Here is a 25,141-nt window from a genome sequence, read left to right as displayed (position 1 = left end):
AGATCTCATATGAAATGATTAAAAACGCAGTGTGCATTCATAGTGCTGAGTGCGAGTGGTGCTGGTATGAGTGCCTAAGATATAAGTTGTAATAAACTTGAAGAATCCCCTAAAAACTGAAATTTATCAGCAGACACAACAAAATGAGTATCGGTTATCATGGAGCAATAAGAGCAGTTGCATTCCCATGCAACATCATTTGAAGGAGCAACTATTTTTCACCATACTCTGGCAAAAGCAACCTCTGATATGCACTACTATTTCACCATCCATTTCTGTCCATAAAGAAAGAAAGAAAGGAAATTAATGGTTCAGAATGAAACCTTAACATTAATTCCTCCTCAAAGTTCACATAGACAAATACACAAACTTCTAATGAGCAAATAGTTTATCACAAATTAATCACGTATAGTTATGGAATAGTTGCACACATATATTGCTACTCCCTAAAAGAGAAGGAAAATTTCAGCAATAACTTCAGAATTTGAAATAAGAATTTGCAAATAATTTTTAGCTTAATCTAGACGTTGAAACAAAAAAGCAAGTCTTAAGCAACCATTTTCTTAATTGAAACAAAACAACTATCAAGTACATTTGAAACTCAAAATCTTATGCATAGGCAACACAGACGAAATACATTATAAGATTCACAAAAGTTTACAAAGATGAATCTGATTTTAAACTAACCAAACATTTAAAAGGTAACACTAAAAAATTCTCTTCCCTAATATAATGTCAATAAATCAATGAAAATATTTGTCATACCTTAAGTTGTGAGTTTCCTATTGAGCATACTGTTCATATTTACTTCTCCTCTAGCTCCACCCATTATGCTAATGAAGAAAAGCCTTCCATCAAAGTTTAAGCTGTCGAGGTTTCGCTGAAGGTACAATCTCATAATTTGATCCATATGACATCAAAACTACAGCAATACAGGAAGTGGCAACTGATATAGAAGCTTCAGTTATTGCATAAATCAATTACAAAAGTTAGAGAATGGTATACCTTTCTTTCCTGTTTCTTCCTTCACTCGTGCAACAGAATCTCTGTCTTATTATTGATGGCAACATTAGCTCCAAGATCCTTACAGGCAGATAAGTTTTCCTACCTGCCTAAAATTCAATTTAGGATTTAGACAAAAATATGTTCATGCTAACTATATTGTTTGTTCCAATCTGGTCAATTCTATCCTTTTGGAATGCACACTAATTGGAGTTTGTGAACAAACTACTGTTCAAAAGAAAAAGTATTATGTTTTTAATAAAATTTTGCATCACAGTGATAAAGATAGCTTCACAAAAGAAAACTAATGCATTTATAAATATGAAAAAAGAAAGCTATTAGATCATGTTTCAGATTGAGCAACAACAATGTGTTTTCTTTTATCAAACTTTATCAATTTTAATTTTAGAATTACACACATGCAGAGATAGAACTAAACATAGAACTTAATTAAACTACATTGCAGCAGTATCATTTATCAGAACAGCATAGAACGCTTTATTTACAATATACTCATTTAAAAATGTTTATTAAAACAAATCAATAAAGGACCTTAAGAAATACCAATATTGTTGCCTATTAACATGCTTTACTTACAATGATAACTATGCAAAAATGGAATAAATCAAGCTGCTTCTATTTAACCGCAAACATGCATTTAGCCATTAACTTGTTAGCTACAAAGCTTCTATTTTGTTTGCAGTCGCCATTTTCATACATAACTACAACAAAGTACTAACTTGAACACTACAAAATGGACAGTTAAGATCACATTTTGACATCATCTATGTATATATCTTGAGACAAATGAAACTAACTTTTCTATCACCACCGTGACTGCAATTTAAAATGATGGACAACTTTGAAAAATGAAATACAAAGAGAGTTTGTATGTACTGTATTAAATAACCCTCTAAAATCAGCATTAATCCATGTAATGATTAAAATCTTATACCATGTCAGATCACCATACAATGCTTCTGCAAATTGTGCCTGGCTATGATGTCTTTGAAACTGCCATAATATAAAGCAATTCATTATTGATTACTATCTTTGTATATTTTCTTTGACTGTAAGAAATTATGTAAGAAAAATGATGCCTACAATCATATAAAAAATTATGACTTTTAGTATCAAATATATTCTAGAGTAAAAATGTTAAATTGATGAGTGAAAAGAAATCATGTATATTTTTGTAAGAAATGTATATTTTCTTCACATCTTAATTTGCCTTCTTATCTTACAAAGATTTTGAGAGTAAAAAGAAAACAAATAAACAAATAAGTAATAAATATATATCACAATCTAAAAACAAATCCAAATCAAGCATTGGGCAAAGGTCAACAATAGTGAAGAATAACAGGATCATACTCACAGATCACTGCAATCCAAACATCACAAACACATATTTATATCAAAATAAATAAGTTTGCAACAAAAACTTAATTCCACAAAAGACAGTAAAATTTGAAATGAAAAATTTCCAACTTACTGGGTAGAAGGAAAAGATATACGTATAGTTAAAACACCATGTTTTATTTTCAAACTTACTGGGTCAAGCAAAAGCAATTAGAATTCTAAAAGCTGCATTTCATAGAATCTATTTCTCCTCTATTTGTAGTAAAAAATGAGGGATAACATTGGAATGTGGAAAGCACTAAAACAACGTAAATAATATAATCTAATAAGGGATATCCTTGGAATTTGGAAAGCACAAAAACAACATAAATAATGCATTCATTTTCATTAACAAAAAATGTAAAGACTTTCCTCTATAATAATTGAGATGATTCCTTTCTAAATAAACAATAGATGATTATTCTCATATTAACAAAATAGATAATGTATTTACCTCTTGGACAACACCACCATGAAACTTTTGTTTGAAGGCACTAAAGACTTTTGACGCTAATGGAGCAGATGCAATCATAATAGCTTGGATTTTAAGCTTGCTAAGATCAAATTTCAAAATCAAGAAGTTTCAAATTCTATAGTTTACAGAAATTAAAAATGAAAAAAATATGCATTATACAATAGCCAAAAACTTGTTTAACAAAAAATGGAATTGCATAATTCAACTTAAAACAATTACCTTATCATAGTTTGTTGTATCTTGGCAAGATGAGGTTCACAGTACTCTTTCAATAAGCTTCCCATATATGAGGCTGTCATCAACAGCCAACACATGAAATTATCTACATAAATGATAGAGTACTGTGGATATTTCCATTTTCTTATTCTTCTTGGTTTTTCATATAATTGAGTCCTCAAAATATGTGTGTAAAGACAAAAAAAATTACAAAATAAAGGATAATTAATTAGTAATAGTTTTGAAAAGATAACCACCACCCTGATCAACAATCAAAAGATTTATGAAAACTGCACTCATAAGAAACTAAAACTTGACATTAAGTAATGAAAGAAAACAATATATTAGATAAGTTCTCTATTATCTATGCAATCTAATAATTCAATGGGCGCATGTAAATAGATGCACTTTCAAATGCAGATCAAGAAAAGGTCTATTCAACTATTATGGCATCACATAATGAGTTTGAATGCTTTCTAATGAACATGAGCAAAAACATAATAACACACCATGCCTTCTTCTCTATTAAGCCTGCAACCTAGATTGTTTGAATGTTGAAATTTGTATATGCTATATAAAATTAATTAAGCATATGCTATAGCTAATTGGTACAAACCTCAATTGTAGCATTTGGAAGAAATTCAGAGCTGTTGTCAGGGTCAAAATTCACGCCTTCCCCTGGCAGCTTTGACAGGATAATATAATAGTTATCGAAAGAACCTATAATTTTATAATACCTTGAAAAAAAGAACAAAAATGAATGCCTGTGAAGATGCAACCGAATAAAACAATAGAAGCTGGAATTTACTTTATGTAGACAAATTAATCAAAACAAACTACAAAATCAACAAATCCCATGTTGTAAGACATGCTACCTATACATGTAACATCTCTGGGAGGGTAATCAACTTGACACTAATGTAAGAATTCAATATAGATGCAAAAATATGGTGGTTGTTTAAAGAAATTAAACCTTAGCGAGTTTCTCAAAGGTGTTGTTGGTGTGGGGGGAGTCTAGTCGCTTCGTCGGCATATCCGTGACGACCATAAACCAAGACGATCATCCCTGTGGAGTACCCGCAAATGGATCGAGCCTCAGTTTCTGGTGTACCGGTGCCAGAACGCTTGCCGAAACCATCACACCTTCCTCTGGCGATTCCTTTGCTTGCATCTCGAACCCTAACGACATTTTCTGTAATTTTATTAAAAAAAAAAGGAAAAAAATTTCTACTTTTAAAAAAGAAAAATGACCTCTGCAAAAAATATGGATGGTATATGGATCTCAGAGCTCTCCATTCTCTTGATCGGTGTCCTAAAATTGTTATCAACTGCTCCTTCTTCGTTGATGGCAGCAACACCCTAAAATCTGCCACTGTTCTTTCTACCTGAAGCTGTATCAATAGCCACCGTCACCTTTAACTTATTATTTTTCATCTCTGCTACTCGTCAGAAACAGATTCGGAGCCCATGCCGTGTCTTCTTTGTTCTTTGCCAAACGCTCTCGTAACTGCAGTACTGACCAGCCGTCTCTCGTGACTTGGAACACAATTTCTGGATGCTGAGATGAAGATAAAAATGAGGAGGACGATCAGAGAAGAGAGAAAAAGAGAAAGAGTGTCGAAGGGTAAAGAGTGATTCTAATTTTTGTGGGTAAAGGAGAGAGAAAGCCAGAAATAGTGTGCTCAAAATTTGAAAAAGGACTGAAATTTGAAAACTTTTGAAGAATTGCGCCCAAAATTTGCCATCGATCCCGCTCAAATTATTGCAGTATGCTCAATTATCCTTCCATTTCGTGAAGAACCATTGTGCAAAACAACGCTATATTCTTCATTCAGCTAAAAAGGTTTGGGAACACCTGTCACTTTCTTAGAAACTATCTAACAGTGCCAAATAGTGTGTCATTTTACTGTTTGGCTAGTTAATTATTATATATTTATAGATGAGCATGTGAAGAATATTCCTAATTGTTTTTTGAGAATGTCTCATATGCATTTGGTTATGTCTTTAAGTACGAGTAGAGTATTTCTAGATGATCTATGTTTTGACATTAACACATACATATTTTGACCAAACAACTACGGTGATAAGCCTCAAACAAAACATTTAGGAGCACAATAACTTTTACTATTAGATGATCAAATATTTTTAATATAATTTCATCACATAGAAAAGATTTCATTGCATGCCACTAATTATAACTAAATGATAATGAATTAATCTTGCAAGTATAAAATATGGTCCTATAGGATCAAATTGTTCCTATACCAAAATTGTAACACCCTAATATTTTAAGCTAGATTTAAGCCTTATTTGAATTATATTGATAGTTGATATTAGAACTTTACGATACTTTTGAAAAAAATAAAATCTTTATATATACATATATAGTAGATTGCTAATTTTTATTAGAATCATTATTAGCTGAAAAATATAAGTGAATTTAGAGATATTAACATGAAAAATTGGTGTACTAAATTATAAAAGCAAAAACAATGACATACTTTAATTACTCATATCAAATAATTATAAAAAAAGAAACATCATAGCCACAATTGTAATCACTCAATAAGGATAAAACAAGATACACAAAAAATCTCAATTCTCTCAATTTGCATAGCTATGACTAAAACAATAGCCTATTCTCCCTCCTTAATATGAATTTGGGTTAGCTCTTAACGTTTCGTATCTACGTTCTTGATATCTTGCTCATTACGGCAGAAGCGGATAGTAGCGGCGGGTGAGTAGTGGCGGCTTCCATAAATGCCGCAGACTGAGAAGATTGAGGCAGAGTTGAGCGGCGGTCTAACTTCAGGCCGCAAAACAGTCTTGGATTGTGGCTGGGCAGTGAAAAATGCTGCCAAATCTGCATACATATATTTGGGCTTCTTTGGATAACCCTACCTTTTTGGCGAGAGGCAACAGGGGCGCGAAACAACCCACCCTCCCTGTGCCGCAAAATTCCCGTTGACCGCTGCAAGAAATGCCGCTAGGTGACGTTATTATCTTAAATCATCTTTCAATTCCCCTTTTTATATTCTAACCACTAATTGATTTCCCCCAATTTTGAAGAAACCCGTGAGTTGAGCTTCGTAGCGCGCCAGACACTGCCTTCGCTCCTCTACCGTGCGCCATTGCTGTCGATCCATCCACAGTTCCTGAAACTCTACCCCCTCAAACACAGTATGCAAAATCCCTTTCCTCAGCTCCCCCTATTGAAGGCTACCCTATTTTTGAAACCCTAATTTCAATATCATTGAACACTAAGTTTGCAATTTCAAATGGCAACTGCATCTCCCTGAACATATAGCATGTTGTTGGATTGTTATTTTTTGTTATATTTTACCTAATGGGATCTCATTTGGGCTGTCTTCGTATGCAAAGAAAGGGTGTGCATTGATCGAAAATGGTGAATTTGTTTTCGATGAGAACCTTAAGAATTGTTTCATGGTTTCATTTATGTCGTTATTGAAGGTGCCAGCTGAAGGAGGGTATGATTCTTGAAGAACTGCAAGGGAGCTTGGTGATGAGACTTAGATGTTCGATGAAAGGCCTAGCTGAGATTCATGCATTTTGGATGTTGATCACTGCTGGAACACGGTACTGAAACGTTGTTGGATTCTCATCTGTGTACTCTTCGTTGCCTACTTGGATTCCTATGATTTTTGTGTCTGGTAGGTAGGGGTTGATGTTGTTGCTTCCCATTGAAGTGCTTGTTGTGGATCATTTAACTGGCATAGTATTTGGTTCTCAACTGTTACAATGATTTCAATTTCTGAGTTGGCAAGAGCTTTCAGAATCTCAGGGTTGGTGTCATAGATTCTTGTTCTTGTTATCTTTAGGGTGCCTAAGAGTTCAATGACATTTTCTGGGGTTAGTAAATTGTTGGCTACATTTGTGATGATGTTTTCATCATCTTTATCTGTGGTTGAATTCTACCTTCTCAAGAGATTCCTTATTCCTTTTGGTAATTTTTTCAGCAACCCTTTAAGTTGAGGCCAATGCTACCATGATGAAGAGGTTATTCTTCTTCAGTTGCTAAAACGACGTGGAGGAGCTATATTTGCGAAACGTGTAACGTTGTTCCTGAAATGGAAACATAAGTTGTGTAGAGTCAGAGGATATGCAGTCCGTGTTAGAGAAGGGGATTTATTTGGTTAGAGTTATTCATCCCTAATGATGATGATTATGATGTTGGAGTTTTTGGTGTAGGCCCAGCATATGGGTTTTATTATGATGTGGGATGGGCTTTTTGGTTCGGTTTTTCGGTCGTTAAAATTATGAGTTAAAGTTTTTGTGAGTTGGGTAGAGAAGAAAACTTTTGGTGAAAAAGATTGATAATTATAAAAGTAGAAAACAAAAATACAATGGTAGTCGCTAGTAATTGGTAACTTAGGAAGGAAAATATATAACCCAATTCCAAAAAAAAAAAGAAAAGAAAATATGTAACAAAAAAAACTTAGTCAGGGAAATTATAAATAGAATTTAGAATGTTGTTCAGAGTCAGTGTAATTTTGATAATTTGAAAATTGATAAGATTTAAGAATTTAAAAGATTAGAAAATGATAACTTTGATTTAAAGAAAGAATTGTTTCAATTAAAATGTAAGTAGATGTTTATTAAACCAACTAGGAATGATGAAAAAGTATGTACATATTTTTAGAGACGATAACAATAGTTGCCATTGTTAAGTATGAGTTTTTTTTTTTAATTTATAATTAAAAAAATTCTTGAAGAAGTCATGCTTGTTGTCAGTGTATTTTTGTGTATTCTTATATACTGTTTGTAGATGTATATATTATCTGGAGATGGTGATAATGGATTAAAAAGCGGAATTGAAAAAACTTAAAACAGAGTTTGCCGCGGGGTTATGCAAACTATATAAAATTTATAGAGTTTGCCGGAGATTAGGCGAACTTGCCAATTTTTATAGAGTTTGCCGGGGGTTCGACGAACTTGCTTAAATGCCAAAAAAAAAAAAAAATCGTATTTGGGGAATTAAAGTTCAGAAATCATGTTGGGAAAAATAATACTTTTTTTTTATTTTATAAATAAAAAAATCCCTTAGGATATGCATTTGATTAACCAAAATGTAACGCACAAAACAAGACACACTTGGCAATTGATTTGTGATCATATTCCGCAAAGGCCGTTGCTACCGTGCTGAAGCCCTTATATTTCAGCAGGTGATAAACTGAGCTGGCGGCATCATCTAGTGGATGCGTGTTGATGTTAGGAGTGCACGCACAGACAAAAGCCTGTCGGCTGCAGTGGTTGCAGAGAGAGATTTAGCTGAGTTGGGATAATAACATAGGTCATAAGCTTATATTAAATTATTAATGATAGTTATGTTTTTGAATTGGATTTTTTTGTAGGTCATGGGTAATTTTGGTTGTAATGGTGGAGTTGGGATTTTTTAAGGGTTATTTTTGTATTGTGTATGGCCTAACGGTGGAGAAACATCTTTTTGAAAATATTCAGTTTGAGAGAGAGAAAACTAGCATGTTGATATTAGGTATAGTTAATTGGACCATGTAATATGGGAAAATGAATTTGTTTCCTTTTGTTATATATACTAGAAACCTGGAAGGACTTACGAGGCAGAAGAAAAAAAATGACTAACATTCAGAGTAATGTAAGCATTGACATGAGTACTATTAAAAGTATATTGATAGAGATTGGGATTGGAACGTGGTGGAATGTTTTTGTCCGTTGTGCAGTTCGAACAAGTCTCCGCACATCCGCCATTCTCCTTTCCGGCCTAATTATGCTTGAGAGTGCATGCGGTGCTTCACGCTACTCCCTGTGCTTGACGCCGTCAAACTGAGCACAGACACCAGGGATGGTTGGTGCAGCTGGAGATTGTACTATAGCGACAAGTAGAGGTTGAACGAGCTCCAAAAGGGAAGTTCAAAGATGATGGGTGGCAGAAGGACCAACAGGCACACTTTAAGCGGACCTACCGAAGCTACCATCATGGGAAGTAGCTGATGGCTTCAGAGAAGCGTGTTCTCTTAATCCACGTTGAAGGGGCAGCTGACCTCCGTGTACGAAGTACAAGAACGACCGAAAAAGTATATGAAGGTGGAGAAGAGTGGCCGGCTAAGAGAGCATGTCCGGAAACACCTGTTCACAGTCTTCTGGATGGAGCAGAAAATTTTTGTTGCAAAGAAATTACGCCAGTTAATTCGGTCAGACGTGTTGTGAGTTAATTACATTTATGTAATCTTCAATTCTAATATACGGTTTACTTCTGTCGAATTTGTTTTTACTTGTAGTGATCAATTTTGTCGTTGTTAAGATAATTATATTTTGATTTCACAATAGTTATGTTCATACCTTGGCCCAACACGAACGCCCAGGTCCAAATAGGATAAAAAAGTCCCAATCCATAGGTTGGCCACCTCACGTAATCGACCTCCTTCCAAGAAATCGGATTCGACACAGTGTCCACTCTAAGGAAGTTGGGAACGAAGGTTAGCTGGCAGATAAGACTTATTCAAATAAGTAACTGCCCCTAAAATCTCTCAACCCACTTCCAGGAGTCATATCTCAACTTCCCTAAGATAAAGGGACGGTTATCCTCCTTAAAAGGTGTAGCTACTCCAACGGTGGTTATTGAATCACCACTATAAATACATTGACACCCCTCAGATATCTCTAAGTTCCAATATTCTCCAAACTTGGTTAGACTCTTTCTCGTTCAGACGATTGGACCAGGAACAAGGAGTCCAGTCCACTATTCTCCAGTTACCCATCGTAAGAACTTATATAGTCTCATTTTGTCTAGTATGGATAATTACATTACATTACCTGCAGTAGTGGTATTTTCCAACAAATACTTATAGTATTTAATAGTGTAACGGATGTAAACTGATTAAGAAATTATTGAAATTTAACAATAATAGTTATTTTATTATAAAAACAAATTAAAAATATGTATCCCAGCGTAAATATAGCAAAATATATTTTATTCTTGAACCATATTATTTAATATGCAGTTTGATATTCTTAAAATATTATGAAAAAAAAATGTATTTTAAAGTTTACTTTTAAACCAGTTATTATTTTTCTTTTGTAATTTTGTAGCCAGTAGTATAAAATAATGGTGCTGAAAATTGAACCGGACCGGCCGGTTCAACTGGATTAACTGGAAACCGGTCAGCTAGCCGGTCCAGGTAAGCCTAGAAACTACATGGCAAAAAACCGGTGATATTACCGGCCGAACCAGCGGTTAACCGGTGAATCGGTAAACCAGTATGTTTTTTGACCGTTTCTAAAGGTTAAAAAAAAAAAAAACAAACCCCTCATATAAAAGCCCAACTACCCTCTTTCTCTCATAAGAAAACCCTAATACCCCTTTCTATCTCCCTCTGAGTTCCACGCCGCCACCACCCCTTTGAGTTCCAGCGCCGCTACCACCAACAGTAGCGTCACCTTCTCAGCTTCTCTGTCGAGCTCAAAGCACAGTTCGAGCGTTACTATCTGCCACTGTAGAATCTTCGCCGTTTAACTCCGCCGCCATAGAAAATTACACAGTTTGACTGTGTTGCTCTCCCTCTTTGTTGAGTTATTCGATCGGTTGTTCAATTTGTCTTTTTTTTTTATTTTATTAATTATAATGATTATGATTTGTTGTTTTTATATTCTGAATTCTGATGCTTGGATAGATTAAATTCTGATTGTTGTAGTTGCAAAAAATATTTCAATTGGATTACTTATGTAACTCTGTTGATTAACTGAAGAAAATTTGGTTGCTGCTTCATTTGTTTTTCCTTTTTTTATTACTGTTGGAGTATTTTTGTTAATGGTTGCTGGTACCTTGTTGAATTTCTTAGAATAATTCTGTTGATTTTAAGAAATTAAACTATACATTGATGCCAATAAGTACAGCACCACCTTATTTTTTTGAGATAATGTACTTCATAAGATTTTTTAAAGGATTTAAAGCTATATTTTTTATGACTGAAGTTTTATTTTGTTATATGTAATTTCTAGAAAGTTTATTTAGTTGAAAATTTATTGAATTTAAATATTAAAAATGACTTCTTAATTTTTTATAATTTTATCTTATATATAAGTAAATTGGTTGAATCCCAGTTGAACCACGGTTAGACTAATAAATTGTTGAACCGGTCATTCTACCGGTTCATTGATCGGTTTGGTTTTTGCAACCTTGTATAAAATATATACTGAAATATATATATACATTGCGAATAAATTAAACTACAAACATATTAATAGAAAAATATAATAATGGTTGATTTTAGTTGCCAAGTTTGTTGTAAAAAAATTATTTGTTTATAACAATATGATCCTAATATATGAGAATTTATATGGTTAAACAAGAAAATAAATAAATAACGTCGGCTGCAGGTTTAAGAGAAAATATTAAATATTTATACACTTTTTGTTGTGGGTGACGAGAACTGAGTTGGGCGACTGAAACACGCAATTGTACTCGGTGTTCACTTCACGTCCATCATATGCCTACAGCAATGACTGTCACCAAGGTGAGAGAGAGACAGTAGAGATTTGGAAATAGATCTCCTCGTGAATTACATTTTCGCTTTCTTTATTTATTTGTTTTTTCATTTTCTTTTTGCGTAGAATTAAATTCTTAATGTTGTTCTTTGTGATGGAGTAAATAATTTTCTTTCCCTTTCTCTTGAACGTTATAGTTGGTCCTCAAAGTTAAAATTAAGAGGAAATTTCAGCCATTCTCCTTTGTAAGATGCTAAAATGGCACTCCCGTTCCCTCTATTTTATAAATGTACATTCCCGTTTTTTGTAACTTTTTAAAAACCTCATCTTTAATCTATTTTTTTAATTCTGCTTAACAAAATACTCTTTAATAAATTATTTTTTATTAATGAAACTGTATTTTTACCCAAATATTTTTAAAAAAATAATAAATAGATTATTTTTTTCTAAGATACATACCCTTCAACAATTATTTCGTTACTAAATTTTGTTTTTACTAAAATTTTTGTTAACAGTTAACTATATATATTTTATTATTAACTTTTCGGTATCAATATATATTATTTTAACATGAAACAAAAAAATGTTACTACTATTAATATGTATAACAATTAATACATATGGATATTGAAAAATAATTTTACTTAAATTTTTTACTTAATATTAAAATATTATATTTTTTGATATCAACAAGTTAATAGTAAAATATAAAAAAATTGTTAACGAAATTTTTGGTAAAATTGTAATTTAATAATTGAATAATTTTTGAAGGATATTATATGAAAATGTAATATAAGTATTACATGTTTTAAAAAATACTTTTTAATCAATAAAAGAATAATTTATTAAATAATTATATTAACTCCAACACTTAATTGATAAGGACGAGTTTCGAAAATAGTCATTACGAGCAACTTCGAAAATGATTTCATTAATTAATTGTTGTCAGTCAAAGGTTCGTATGATACTAACAAGAAGGGAATTAATTTTCTAATAATATTTACCAAAATGAAACGACAATACGTTCAGTTAATATTAAATCGGCTCTGCTACTATTCTTTTCACTGGTTACCATCAAAAATTGATTTTCAAGGTTTTCTACACTTGGCGTGGCTTTATATCCATTGTGTGCGTTACACATAGAGAAGGAGCAATCCTCTTTCGCAGTGAGTGATCCCCACCCGAAATTTTTCCCAAATGCAATACCCATGAACAACGGAAAGTACAGGCTCTATGCTATGCGCAGGGGACGTATTCTTGGAATCTACACGTCTTGGGAGGACTGTAAAGAACAAGTTAACGAATTTAAAGATGCAGAGTTCAAGGGTTTCTGCCTCCTGAGAGACGCCCAACATTGGTTGGGAGTTGTTAATCCACCATTGACACTACCCCCACCTCCGGAGCTCGATTCTGGAGTTCATCCTCCGACGGGACTGTTTGAGCAATCGTTCTCTTTATCCAAATACTTTAACAGCATGCACGTTGGCCCAACATTGGGTGAGTCATCACAGAAAGCATTCGTTCCTTGTTCTCAGATACCACAAGGTACGGGGGCAAGTGTTGGTATGGTTACGCCAATGGTTTCTCTTTTCTTTTTTTTCCCGTTTAAACTGCCATTGATTATGACGATGAATAACTTTGGGTGTTTGTCATTGTCATCGATGTCCAGGACCGAATATTGTTCCGGAGACTTCTTTGACTCAGTTTGTACTGGTTGAAGACATAGAGGTCTATCTCATTCGTGTTTGCTGCCAGCTGAGGCTTGATTATCCGGCCTTTAACAGGCGTGAGTTTTTCTCCGACAGTGGTGAGTTGCTTCATGGCTACTGGGTGACGCTGCAATCACAACAACGCGATGTTAATTGGATCGTCGAGGGTGGGTTCTCATCGGATGAGCAGACCGCAAGGCAGGACACGTCGTTCAAAATGTTAGGGAAGGTGTTATCTTTGGTGGGGAAGGAAATCCACGACTACAACTACAGGATCGTGGCAGCCTTGAGAGTTTGAATTGAGGAGCTGGAATGGCAACTACCAAACCCCGTACACCAGTGAATCCGGGATCTCAAACAGGAGAACTGAAAGCTTAGGTCTGACCTTCAGAAGTATAATGACTTATTCGAGACTTGAATGGAGGGTTGACTATGGTTGCAAGTTTCTACATTCACAGTTTAGCAGCTTATTGTTAAGTCTTCATGTTTAGTAGTTATTCCTGTTTACATTTTTCTGTTGTTAACGTCGATGGTGAGTCTTGTAACGTGGTGAACGGTGATGTTGTTGTTGGGTATACTTTGCTTTCCAGTAATTTCCAAGGACGGTTGATGAACTAATTATGCAAATGTTCAGGTTAATTACATATTTTACGGTGGTTGGGTTTGTGAATTACATTTACTCAAACATAATTTATTTAACTTAACTCTGGTAAACTTAGGCATGCTGCAGCAAAAAATAGGGACCTAGGAATTAGTGCCCTAATAGTTAATTTATTTAACTTACCGAGGAAGTCCACAGTGGAACCAACTACTATGTAACCACAAAATTTTGTATAACTGCTGACGTTGAGTTAATTTTTTGTTTAAATTAATTGAATTACTTTTCCAACCATAAACTCGGGTATAGTCTACTACCAATGCCATAGGATATCATTTACCTATCTGATGAGAAGGAAGGTGTTGTTTCTCCTGTCTTGTCAAACAGACGTGAATAGGCGTGCAGATGTGGTGGAAAAAGGTTGATGTGTGGTTGGATAAAGGTAGGGAAACCCTAAATTGCATTTGAAGTTGGGTTCAACCTTGAGTGAATTTTCCCATGTGCTGTATTGTCCCAGAAGATGCCTACAGAAACGATGCCATTCGGCCCATTAGGCCATAACACCAAAAAAGCCCATGAATAAGAAACCAAATGATGGGGTTCAGTATGCATTCTATGACACGAATTGGGCCGCTCTTCAACACGTTAGGTGAATACAATTAACAGTGGCCCTATGTTTAAGTAGCCACACGTGTGTCATATTTATGAACTGTAATGTAAATGGGAATCGTCTAAAGCACACTAATTTCCTAACCCACTGTACCTCCATTCTATTGTGCCCTTGCTCCTACTATTCAGGATGGAGTTACACAAAGAGAAAAGCATCGAGGATGCAGTGAAGTGTCGAAGGAGAGCAACCAAGGATGAATCAATGGAGCGGGTAACCACCGTGGATGATGCAGTCAGCGGTGTCGATGATCACACACAGGTATGAGAACGTTGTTCTTTTTCTGCAAAAGTGTGGTTTTTTTTTCGTTCTTTATCATCCGGTTTAGTATCACTTGCACACGGAAACGGTGACATGCTTCCCTTCTGTCGTCATTGTTCAGAAACCGTCAACCGGAGATGACATGATTTTGGGGATCCTGAAGACACAAGCGAACCAAATACAGGCCCTAACCGCAGTTGTGGCACAACACGGTCAGGTGCTGGAACTTCTCACATCTTTGAATGTACCTGCTACTTGTGACAACAAACCGATCATGGACCTGAACCTAAACTTGCATCCTTTTGGAGGAGTGCATATTTACCCAGGCGATGGAACACTTCAAGAGACGGTGAAAGAGGTAGCGAACACCAGGACGCTCCCAGATGAAGCTCTGACACGCCAAGAGTGTCCTCCACCAAAACTAGAGGACGTTGTCCGAGGTATATCAGCCCCACCGCCTACAAGGATGGCCAGGGTCAATAAGGGAAAAGCCGGTACTCCCCAACCAGCGCCACAAGTCAACTTACAAGTTTGTAGTTCTCCAAACGGATTTTATTTTCAGGTTATTGTTGGTTTATTTTTTTAAAGATATTCTCCGTGGTATTTATATACATATGTATATGTAATTTCCTTCATGTCAGAGAAAGCTGTCCTTTAAAGATGAAGGAGAATCATCACAAGACCTCATAAGAAACATAAGGTCCACAGGTCCTGGCTCTCCATGGACATTTTACACACACAGGAGTGCGGACATTAGGTCGGAAGAGACTCCAAAGGTACATGAAACACTGCATGGAAACCCTGGATCCCCATTGTTTTGTATGTTTAGGGTCAACTTGCTCAATTTTGCTCATTCATGTCGAAAGAAAGATATGTTTTCGTTTTGGACAAAATTTTTTTTTTCTTTTCATATAGGTCCGGACGACAAATGTTTGGGTTCATTACCTTTTCTTGGGCCGGCATATGTGGCAATTTGGAATTTAATTTTTTTTACTACGTAGCCCAACATTTGCATGCCCAATTTAGTGACCATTAATGTTTAAGGGGCCACTACTGCATCTTGGGCCACAGGTGGCTTTAATTAGACCCAATAGCCTTCTCATAGTCTGATGGAATGCTTTCCTTACTAATCATTATTGTTTGGATCACTTTTTTATTTAACTGCAAGTGGGTTATTTTCCGTGAAACCGTGAACTGTTTATGTCTTGTTATGCAAATATAATAACCTTCGGACCGTTGGGTATACTCTTAAGGTTTTATTCATGTTGGGCTCGTATACTAAGAAATTTAAGAAATTTTATTTCCGCGATTCCAACACCTTCATGGAGAAGCAATGCTTGGACCTCTCATTCTGTCCCCCCGCCAGGGATGCAGTTTGTTGGCCACGAGCTCGCTGTTGCGGCCTACATCTTTGTCAACGGCCTACAACCGAGGTAAGCAGTTACATTTTTCGGGTTCTCTTGTTTAGTAGTCTACAATTATTTCTAGAATTAGAAACTACTTTCACCACTCATGGCTATTTTTGTTTTTTCTGTATGGTGGCCTGGCAGCGAAATCTTGGTGGAGAATGAACATTGCACCGGGAATCGGGAAGCCCTTTGGACATTACGCCCTGGAGAGGAGGTCGTCGACGACGTAAGTGGCTTGAATTTTTTATTTCCTCACAGCATGGTTACATTCTTTCCGAATACATCCGTTAATTATTTGCGCTTAAATTTACCAACACGTAGGTTATCAACCTTGTCGTGGCAATGTTTTCCTCAAATATGGCTGAGAAACAAAGGTGGTGGCTTCCTACCACGTTTGCGGTGAGTTTGTTAACCAGTTAAATTTTGTTCGGGCAAAAGGATAAGTACTCTCGATTGGCAATTAAACTCCTTCATAATTTTGTTCACCTAAATGATATTTTTTGCAGCAAATAGCGATGAGCCCAGGCCACCATTGCAAGTCAACCCTGGATTACATCGTAGCTAAGTACATGGGTTTCGTCGACAATCTACTGAAGGTGAATCTTCTCAGACCCAAGATTTTTACTAACGGTTTAAACGGTCATCATAGTTACAATCTCACTGGCAAGTGTCCCTGTTGGTGCAGATTTATGTTCCTCTCCACATGGGATGCCACTGGTATCTGATGATTGTTGACATGTGGGATCATAATTTGATTTATCTGGATTCATTAAAGTCCACCGTCGAGCGACAGGCTCGAATAGACCAAATATTGGAAGTTGTTTCCTCTCACTACTGATTCTCGTCTAATCTCCCTCTGATTTTTTTATCTCATTCGCTTCTAGATTTTGTTCATTTGTTACAATGACATGATTGCCCCTTTAACAATAAGCAAAATTTGTTCCCCATAGCTGCATAATTTTTAAGATTCATCCCACACATGGTGCTAACAATATGTATCTCACTAATCATTGTAGGCTCGTTTACTTGAGCTATTGTTGTCTGACATGTCTGCATACGAGTGTAAGACGACTGTGCCGAAGTCTATATCAAAGTTTAGGATCCACGAGCCACACATTTCTCAATAGGTTGCGGATTCGTATGTTGTGAACTCTTTCACCGATTCCTTTCTGCCATGCTTACTTTATTCATTATAAAGTTCATTTCTGTGTTTGTGGCAATGACTACGGAGTTTGGGTTGCAGAGTGGATGATCCAATACGATTTATGGGCATCGTATGACCTTCAGGTTAGATAATTAAATGGTTCATGGAATGCTTTCAATCCTATACATGATTTAGGTTGAAGTTCATGTGGTTGTAATGAATATATATGTATTACCATTGTGTGTTCTCCTTTTAGAAGATCAATGGACACACCAGAATGACCATTGCTGTTGATCTAGTTATGGGTGAGCACAACCCAATCTCCGAAGAAGTTCAACAAAAGGCTGTTCAATTCTGGGACAGGAATATGATTTGTTCTTACATGAAAGGAGCCAGACCAAGAAAGAGGACCCGTAGCCCTGTAGGGCCACTAAGTCCCTAAGTTTGATGTGGCTCAAATTATAACATTTTTTGGGTTGTTGAATGCTCTATCAAATGCTTTAATGGATCTCTGGCAGGATGAATTGGCCTACGTTCAACACTTTCATCGGTGCTCCCTTTTTTGCTCAATATGAATGAACCACAATCTGGGTACAACCAACCTTTGTGTGATCGTACTTGTTGGGTTAACATTAGTTGGCGTTAAATGCATCAAATGAGATCTGGTTTGCTATTATTTTTTTGTCTCCATACATGACACTGATGAATTTTTTTGGTTTTGAATTAGTGGTCTCTATTGTACTCAGAAAACAAGATTATTGTATGGCATGTTGTGAATGTTCCTTAGTAGATTCAAATTGTAAATGAAACGCCATTCCATATTTCAGTAGGCACACTTGTCCTTAACGATTACACGAGTCGAAGTGATTGTACCAAGCTCCGCAAGAATGAGTAGTTTTAATATTAGATATAGTAATAACCCTGAGACAAGGAAAACATGAGCCCATGATATAATTAATCTGTGGTACCATGGACTCATTTTTAACCACTAATAAAGCCCGTTACCAGAAGTCACTAAAGAACGTTCACTACCTAGATTGCTTGATAAACGTTTAACCAGTTTAATTCAGCACCGCTTGCACCAAAAGTCAAATAGAACATGCCTGCTTAAAAACACATGAAATTAATTTATGATCAAAGTCTATTGACAAATAATAAGGATGGCATACTAAATGGAAGTAGACCTGCGAGTATATCAAAGACTATTAATTATTTTACGCCTTACTATTACTAGTCCTAGTATTGGTTTCATTAATCTCATGTTAGTCCTTAATGATGGAAGTGGACCTGCGAGTATATCAAAGACTCTTAATTAATTTACGCCTTACTATTACTAGTTCTAGTATTGGTTTCATTAATCTCAAGTTAGTCTTTCAATGGTTCCGCAGATGTTAATTGCACTTCTTTCGACCACGAATAGAAGGCTAATACACACACTTCATCTAATGAATGTACACAAATAGCAAATAGCTGGATGCAATAATTTCCCATATGAAAGATATAACTTGTGATCCATATTTCCTTTATCGGTGGTAGAAATGACATTTCATTGGCACTAAATTAGGCAGTCTTTTTACCCATCCAATACTATAATCAAGCAAAGATAGTAACTAACACTTCAGAAAACAAAGAGCATAAAGCACAGCTATTATATTAGGAAACTGAATTCTCTAATGAACACCAACTTTGACTACTAATTATGCTAGAAACCTCGAACCCAGTCTTGAACTGATATCAGTTATTTGAGTCATCAGATGCACAGGTAAAAGTAAATATAATCACTCAATTTTGGTTTGAAAATTTCTTTTAAGGTGCCACCAGAACATGAGTGCAGAAGTCAGATTTTTAACTAGGAAAAGCTTACTAAAACCACGTACCTGTGCTAGTAAATCATCGGTGTTACTTATCATGTTCCTCTCCCATTCCATAGTCTCATTACATCCAGTTGCAACAGGAATTTCATGTTGTAATCTAATCTTCAAACCTGATGCCTCTAAGCAAACCTGTGTAGCCAAATTATTGGGTCCAAGAACACCCTTCTTGCCGTGTTCGAATCTGACCTGCACGCCAAACAGCGGAATGAAGCCATCAAAAGGAAACAAAAACACATAATTTTTGAAACACACAACTCTACTTGCTACAATAAGAAAGGGTATGCGGTGTTTTCACCCCTTCCGTTGGCAATGACCCCTCCGACCCTAAATTTGTCGCCTCAAAATCTTTGCTCTCTTCAACTTTGGAAACAAAGGACTGGTCGGCATTGCAGTGTCGTTTTGTGTGCCCCGTTTTGCGGCAACGGGTGCAGCGCCTTTTCCGTCTATCCTGCCTCCTCACACGAGGGGCACCCTTGGTCTTCGCCACAACAGGGTCATGTAAATCAACCGTATTAAGAGCTTTCTTCTGACGGACATTTTCAGGGCCTCTATCCAGTTCCTGACACAGCGTATGGAGACCGTTAAGCGCCTGTGTGAAAGACGAAGGGCTCCTAGCTCCGACATATAGCATCCACTGTGCGGCTGCATGAAGTGCACCATGGCGCAACAAGAAACCAATTTCACTACCAACTTCCGTTATCTCAGCATACTTATCCAACGACTTTGTATCCTTGCGCCACCTCTTCAGAACCAGCCTCTCAGGAATTCGAGTCAAATGCTTATGCTTCATTACAAAAAATATATGCTGACAAGGTATTCCCTTTTGGCTCCAAAAATTGCATCGGCACTCCATTTTCCTTGAAACCCTATCGTACAACACAATCACCTCTCTACTTGGGTCGCCGTATTCCTCCAATGTGTACACCATTGTAGTTGAACGACTAATCTTGGCAACAAAATTAACTGCACCGACACCCACTATTTCCTTCTTCGCATCAACGAATATCTCCTGTGTGTATGCATCTGCAGCATACTTTTCAAGAGGATCCAAACAAGTTGTCATAACCGACATCCCATGGAGTGATCTAAATTGTGCAAGCAATTCATTATTTTGGTACTCTCGCACGACCAACTCCAAATTTTGAACCATATCAACGAGACTGTGCCTAGACTTAAGAAAATTCTTCACGTACGCGTTAATGCCTTCGCACCGGGATGTTGTCCGAAAACCTGCACAGAACTTGTCTTGTAGATACGCATTAGCCCACATCATCCTCTTCTGAAAAGTTTCTTTGGCCCAAAAACTATTTTGCAACCCATACTCTGCAACGACATCATCCCACTCAGCCTCAAATTCATCTATTTCCATCTCTGAATACAGCCACCGGGTGAAACATTGCCGCAGCCCCTCTTCCTTCACATTAGCGGTTACGTTCTTCTCCATATACCAAGCACACAATCGATGCGTTGCCTCCGGAAAAACAGACTTGATTGCAGCTTTCATTGAATCACAGCCATCCGTGACGACAACCGACGGCTTCTTGTTACACATGACTTCCAACAAATTTTCCCGCAACCACTTATAAGACCCAACGCTTTCATCTAACACCAAGCCAAACCCAAATATTGTCGTCTGCTTATGGTTATTCACACCAGAAAATATCACCAGCGGTCTCTGATATTTATTTTTCTTGTAGGTCGAATCAAAGGCTAGAACATCCCCAAAGTATTGGTAATCAACTCTACTGCCACCATCTGCCTAAAACATATTGGCTAGCATATTATCCTTAGTAAGATTATACCTAGTCATCGACATCGGATTTGCCCCCGCTTTCGCCTCCAAGTATACAACAGCGACGTTAGCGTCCCCATCAATAATCTTTGCACGCTTAGCCTTGTTAATATAATTGTAAGCATCCATCTTAGTGAAGCCCATTAGAGAATAGCCACCAGACTATCCCGCCATATACCCCAGAATCCTAGACGTCGGAACACCATGAGCCTGCATACCAGATATTTGTGCCTTAGTAGAACAACTTATTTCTCTAAAATTCGTCATCATATGAACCATATATGCCGGAGTTAAATAATGGTTATGATCCAATACTATTTTCCTCACCCTCCATATACCACTGACCACATCAAGGTAGACTGATAGCTTTGCCTCACAATTTTTCCGCGTTTCTGGTCTATAACCTCTCTGCCTATCTAGCCTGTCATAGTGATGACGTTGTCTCAGACCCGCTCTATTACAAAAAAATCTACGACGAATAACCCTTCCACTTTCATCTTTTCCCGAGTCACCTTTTCGAATACCAAAACCAAAACATTTGCCTAACCTCCTGTAAAATTCATATGCTGCTTCATCGCTTCGGAATGCCTTATTCATTATCTCTTCCTTACTCAACTGCAATACATCTCTATAGTCACCGGCTTCTTCATCCAACATTTCATATCCACTCTCAGCCATTAAAATTTTTAGTGAATTTTGGAGTTCAATAAATTCAACAACGAGTACCCTGGTAGAATATTTGCATCAAAATAAATAATAAAAGTAACTGCTCAGTAACACAGCAACAAAAAATCTCCTCACCAGTGTGATTCATTAATTCCGAAAATACAATACTGGAGTGGCAGAACAGAATATTTCCTAAACAATTACTCATCAACATGCAGCAAAAATATCTGACATCACAAATTACTCATCAACTTAGTCTAAACAATTTTACAATCAATCATGCAGCAACAATAACAAGCTCTTTTTATTTCTAAAAATTTTTCTCGACCATCATTACTTCAAAAAAATATTTTACATCACAAATTATATGCATTAGCAACAAATCCCCCATAAAACTTACAAATAAAGAAAAATTGGCGTCAATTGCATTTGCTTATTTTTCATCACATCCTCTGTTGTTAGCAAAAAACCTGCGATACTAATTTTAACTTCTCTACCACCTTACAACTCAAACACACTCTTGCATCATCATACAACCAAGCATAATCTTCAATGTACAAAATTAAAGTGTTCTGTTGGAAAAACTTACCGGCTTAAATGGTTTGGACACAAATCAGCGCCGCTCCCGGTCCTTTCCCTTTGTACCCTTCAATTTTTCCGGCCTTTCACTATGTACTGCCATCACCCTTCCCCCTCCTGAAATCGTTACAGCGTCTGGGTTACCCTAGTTCCTCCAAGGCTCCAACACTTCTTTCACATATTATTATTATTATTATTATTATTATTATTATTATTATTATTATTATTATTATTATTATTATTATTATTATTATTATTATTATTATTATTATTATTATTGGGACTAAGCCCAGAGAGGGATACAGCATCCCAATCTATTCTTGTTGAATGAATAACCCAGCTTCAAAAATTTTTATTGGGCTTGAAATAAAAATGGCCCAAACATTTAACCACATTAATTAACATAATGTAGTACTTATCTTATTAATCAGTTTTACATGTTAAAGCCTACTGTCTCTGCTTCTGGTCAGACTTGTTGTTTCTTGGGGAACAACTTTACACACGTCCACCAACCATGTACTCCACGTTGCTTCAGCATGAAAGGAAAATTTTTTCTTTCATCACCGTAGCACTGCCCTTAACATATGGTCAAGTTCTTTTGTTGAGATAAATATTGTAAAAGAAGTTTTATACGAAGGTTTATAAACTAAACTTAAACTTTTATACATAGAACAACCATGATGAAGAGGTTATTCTTCTTCAGCTGCTGAAACAACGTGGAGGAGCTATATTTGCGAAACGTGTAACGTTGTTCCTGAAATGGAGACATAGGCTGTGTAGAGTTAGAGGATATGCAGTCCGTGTTAGAGAAGGGGATTTATTTGGTTAGAGTTATTCATCCCTAATGATGATGATTATGATGTTGGGGTTTTTGGTGTAGGCCTAGCATATGAGTTTTGTTATGATGTGGGATGGGCTTTTTGGTTCAGTTTTTTGGTCGTTAAAACTATGAGTTAAAGTTTTTGTGAGTTGGATAGAGAAGAAAACTTTTGGTGAAAAAGATTGATAATTATAAAAGTAGAAAACAAAAATACAATGGTAGGCGCTACTAATTGGTAACTTAGGAAGGAAAATATATAACCCAATTCCAAAAAAAAAAAAGAAAAGAAAATATGTAACAAAAAAAAACGTAGTCAGGGAAATTATAAATAGAATTTAGAATGTTGTTCAGAGTCAGTGTAATTTTGAAAATTTGAAAATTGATAAGATTTATGAATTTAGAAAATTAGAAAATGATAACTTTGATTTAAAGAAAGAATTGTTTCAATTAAAATGTAAGTAGATGTTTATTAAACCAACTAGGAATGATGAAAAAGTATGTACGTATTTTTAGAGACGATAACAATAGTTGCCATTGTTAAGTATGAGTTATTTTTTTAATTTATAATTAAAAAAATCTTTGAAGAAGTCATGCTTATTATCCGTGTATTTTTGTGTATTCTTATATACTGTTTGTAGATGTATATATTATCTGGAGATGGTGATAATGGATTAAAAAGCGGAATTGAAAAAACTTAAAACAGAGTTCGCCGCGGGGTTAGGCGAACTATATAAAATTTATAGAGTTTGCTGGAGATTAGGCGAACTTGCCAATTTTTATAGAGTTTGCCGGGGGTTCGGCGAACTTGCTTAAATTCTAAAAAAAAAAGCGTATTTGGGGAATTAAAGTTCAGAAGTCATGTTGGGAAAAATAATACTTTTTTTATTTTATAAATAAAAAAATCCCTTAGGATATGCATTTGATTAACCAAAATGTAACGCACAACACAAGACACACTTGGCAATTGATTTGTGATCATATTCCGCAAAGGCCGTTGCTACCGTGCTGAAGCCCTTATATTTCAGCAGGTGATAAACTGAGCTGGCGGCATCATCTAATGGATGCGTGTTGATGTTAGGAGTGCACGCGCAGACAAAAGCCTGTCGGCTGCAGTGGTTGCAGAGAGAGATTTAGGTGAGTTGGGATAATCACATAGGTCATAAGCTTATATTAAATTATTAATGATAGTTATGTTTTTGAATTGGATTTTTTTGTAGGTCATGGGTATTTTGGGTTGCAATGGTGGGGTTGGGATTTTTTAAGGGTTATTTTTGTATTGTGTATGGCCTAACGGTGGAGAAACATCTTTTTGAAAATATTCAGTTTGAGAGAGAGAAAACTAGCATATTGATATTAGGTATAGTTAATTGGACCATGTAATATGGGAAAATGAATTTGTTTCCTTTTGTTATATATACTAGAAACCTGGAAGGACCTACGAGGCAGAAGAAAAAAAATGACTAACATTCAGAGTAACATAAGCATTGACATGAGTACTATTAAAAGTATATTAATAGAGATTGGGATTGGAACGTGGTGGAATGTTTTTGTCCGTTATGCAGTTCGAACAAGTCTCCGCACGTTCGCCATTCTCCTTTCCGGCCTAATTATGCTTGAGAGTGCATGTGGTGCTTCACGCTCCTCCCTATGCTTGACGCTGTCAAACTTAGCACAGACACCAGGGATGGTTGGTGCAGCTAGAGATTGTACTGGAGCGACAAGTAGAGGCTGAACAAGCTCCAAAAGGGAAGTTCGAAGACGATGGGAGGCAGAAAGACCAACAAGCACACTTTAAGCAGACCTACCGAAGCTACCATCATGGGAAGTAGCTGATGGCTTCAGAAAAGTGTGTTCTTTTAATCCATGTCGAAGGGGCAGCTGACCTCCGTGTACGAAGTACAAGAACGACCGAAAAAGTACATGAAGGTGGAGAAGAGTGGCCGGCTAAGAGAGCCTGTTCGAAAACACCTGTTCGCGGTCTTCTGGATGGAACAGACAATTTTTGGTGCAAAGAAATTACGCCAGTTAATTCGGTCAGACGTGTTGTGAG

General features: G+C 36.1%; 3 protein-coding genes and 2 pseudogenes across 15 annotated transcripts; 2 read left to right on the top strand and 3 right to left on the bottom strand.

Annotated features, from left to right (window-relative positions):
* Positions 1 to 13: 13 nt before the first annotated feature.
* Positions 14 to 4,951, bottom strand: LOC107624993 (uncharacterized). 13 transcript variants are annotated; one of them, XM_088504941.1, is made up of 9 exons: positions 4,343 to 4,951; positions 4,065 to 4,270; positions 3,708 to 3,828; positions 3,095 to 3,197; positions 2,855 to 2,954; positions 1,958 to 2,016; positions 1,006 to 1,112; positions 766 to 922; positions 14 to 275 (listed from the first exon to the last, which is right to left on the bottom strand). In XM_088504941.1, the coding sequence occupies exons 4-7, from the start codon at positions 3,187 to 3,189 to the stop codon at positions 1,085 to 1,087; spliced, it is 282 nt and encodes a 93-aa protein (XP_088361067.1). In that variant the 5' UTR covers positions 3,190 to 3,197; positions 3,708 to 3,828; positions 4,065 to 4,270; positions 4,343 to 4,951; the 3' UTR covers positions 14 to 275; positions 766 to 922; positions 1,006 to 1,084. The 13 variants fall into 13 exon arrangements, with proteins under 13 accessions (XP_088361067.1, XP_088361075.1, XP_088361068.1 ...); XM_088504949.1 differs by having other exon boundaries at positions 3,095 to 3,167; XM_088504942.1 differs by having other exon boundaries at positions 3,708 to 3,776; positions 4,343 to 4,898.
* An 826-nt stretch (positions 4,952 to 5,777) lies between these two features.
* LOC148573103 (glucan endo-1,3-beta-glucosidase 11-like) lies at positions 5,778 to 10,613 on the bottom strand (annotated as a pseudogene).
* A 2,167-nt stretch (positions 10,614 to 12,780) lies between these two features.
* On the top strand, positions 12,781 to 13,579 carry LOC107628202 (uncharacterized). Its single transcript, XM_016330981.3, has 2 exons — positions 12,781 to 13,117; positions 13,242 to 13,579. The coding sequence occupies exons 1-2, from the start codon at positions 12,781 to 12,783 to the stop codon at positions 13,577 to 13,579; spliced, it is 675 nt and encodes a 224-aa protein (XP_016186467.2).
* Positions 13,580 to 16,007: 2,428 nt separating this feature from the next.
* Positions 16,008 to 17,054, top strand: LOC148573102 (ubiquitin-like-specific protease 1A). The gene is made up of 5 exons (XM_088504481.1): positions 16,008 to 16,240; positions 16,358 to 16,442; positions 16,538 to 16,615; positions 16,723 to 16,812; positions 16,902 to 17,054. The coding sequence occupies exons 1-5, from the start codon at positions 16,008 to 16,010 to the stop codon at positions 17,052 to 17,054; spliced, it is 639 nt and encodes a 212-aa protein (XP_088360607.1).
* A 1,959-nt stretch (positions 17,055 to 19,013) lies between these two features.
* Positions 19,014 to 21,704, bottom strand: LOC107626898 (protein FAR1-RELATED SEQUENCE 5-like; annotated as a pseudogene).
* Positions 21,705 to 25,141: the final 3,437 nt, after the last annotated feature.

The sequence above is a fragment of the Arachis ipaensis genome, chromosome B2, assembly GCF_059453495.1.
Source record: "Arachis ipaensis isolate K30076 ecotype BB chromosome B2, ASM5945349v1, whole genome shotgun sequence".
Classification (NCBI taxonomy): domain Eukaryota; kingdom Viridiplantae; phylum Streptophyta; class Magnoliopsida; order Fabales; family Fabaceae; genus Arachis; species Arachis ipaensis.
The sequence above is the reverse complement of the archived record's forward strand: the minus strand, read 5'-3'. Positions and strand labels throughout refer to the sequence as shown.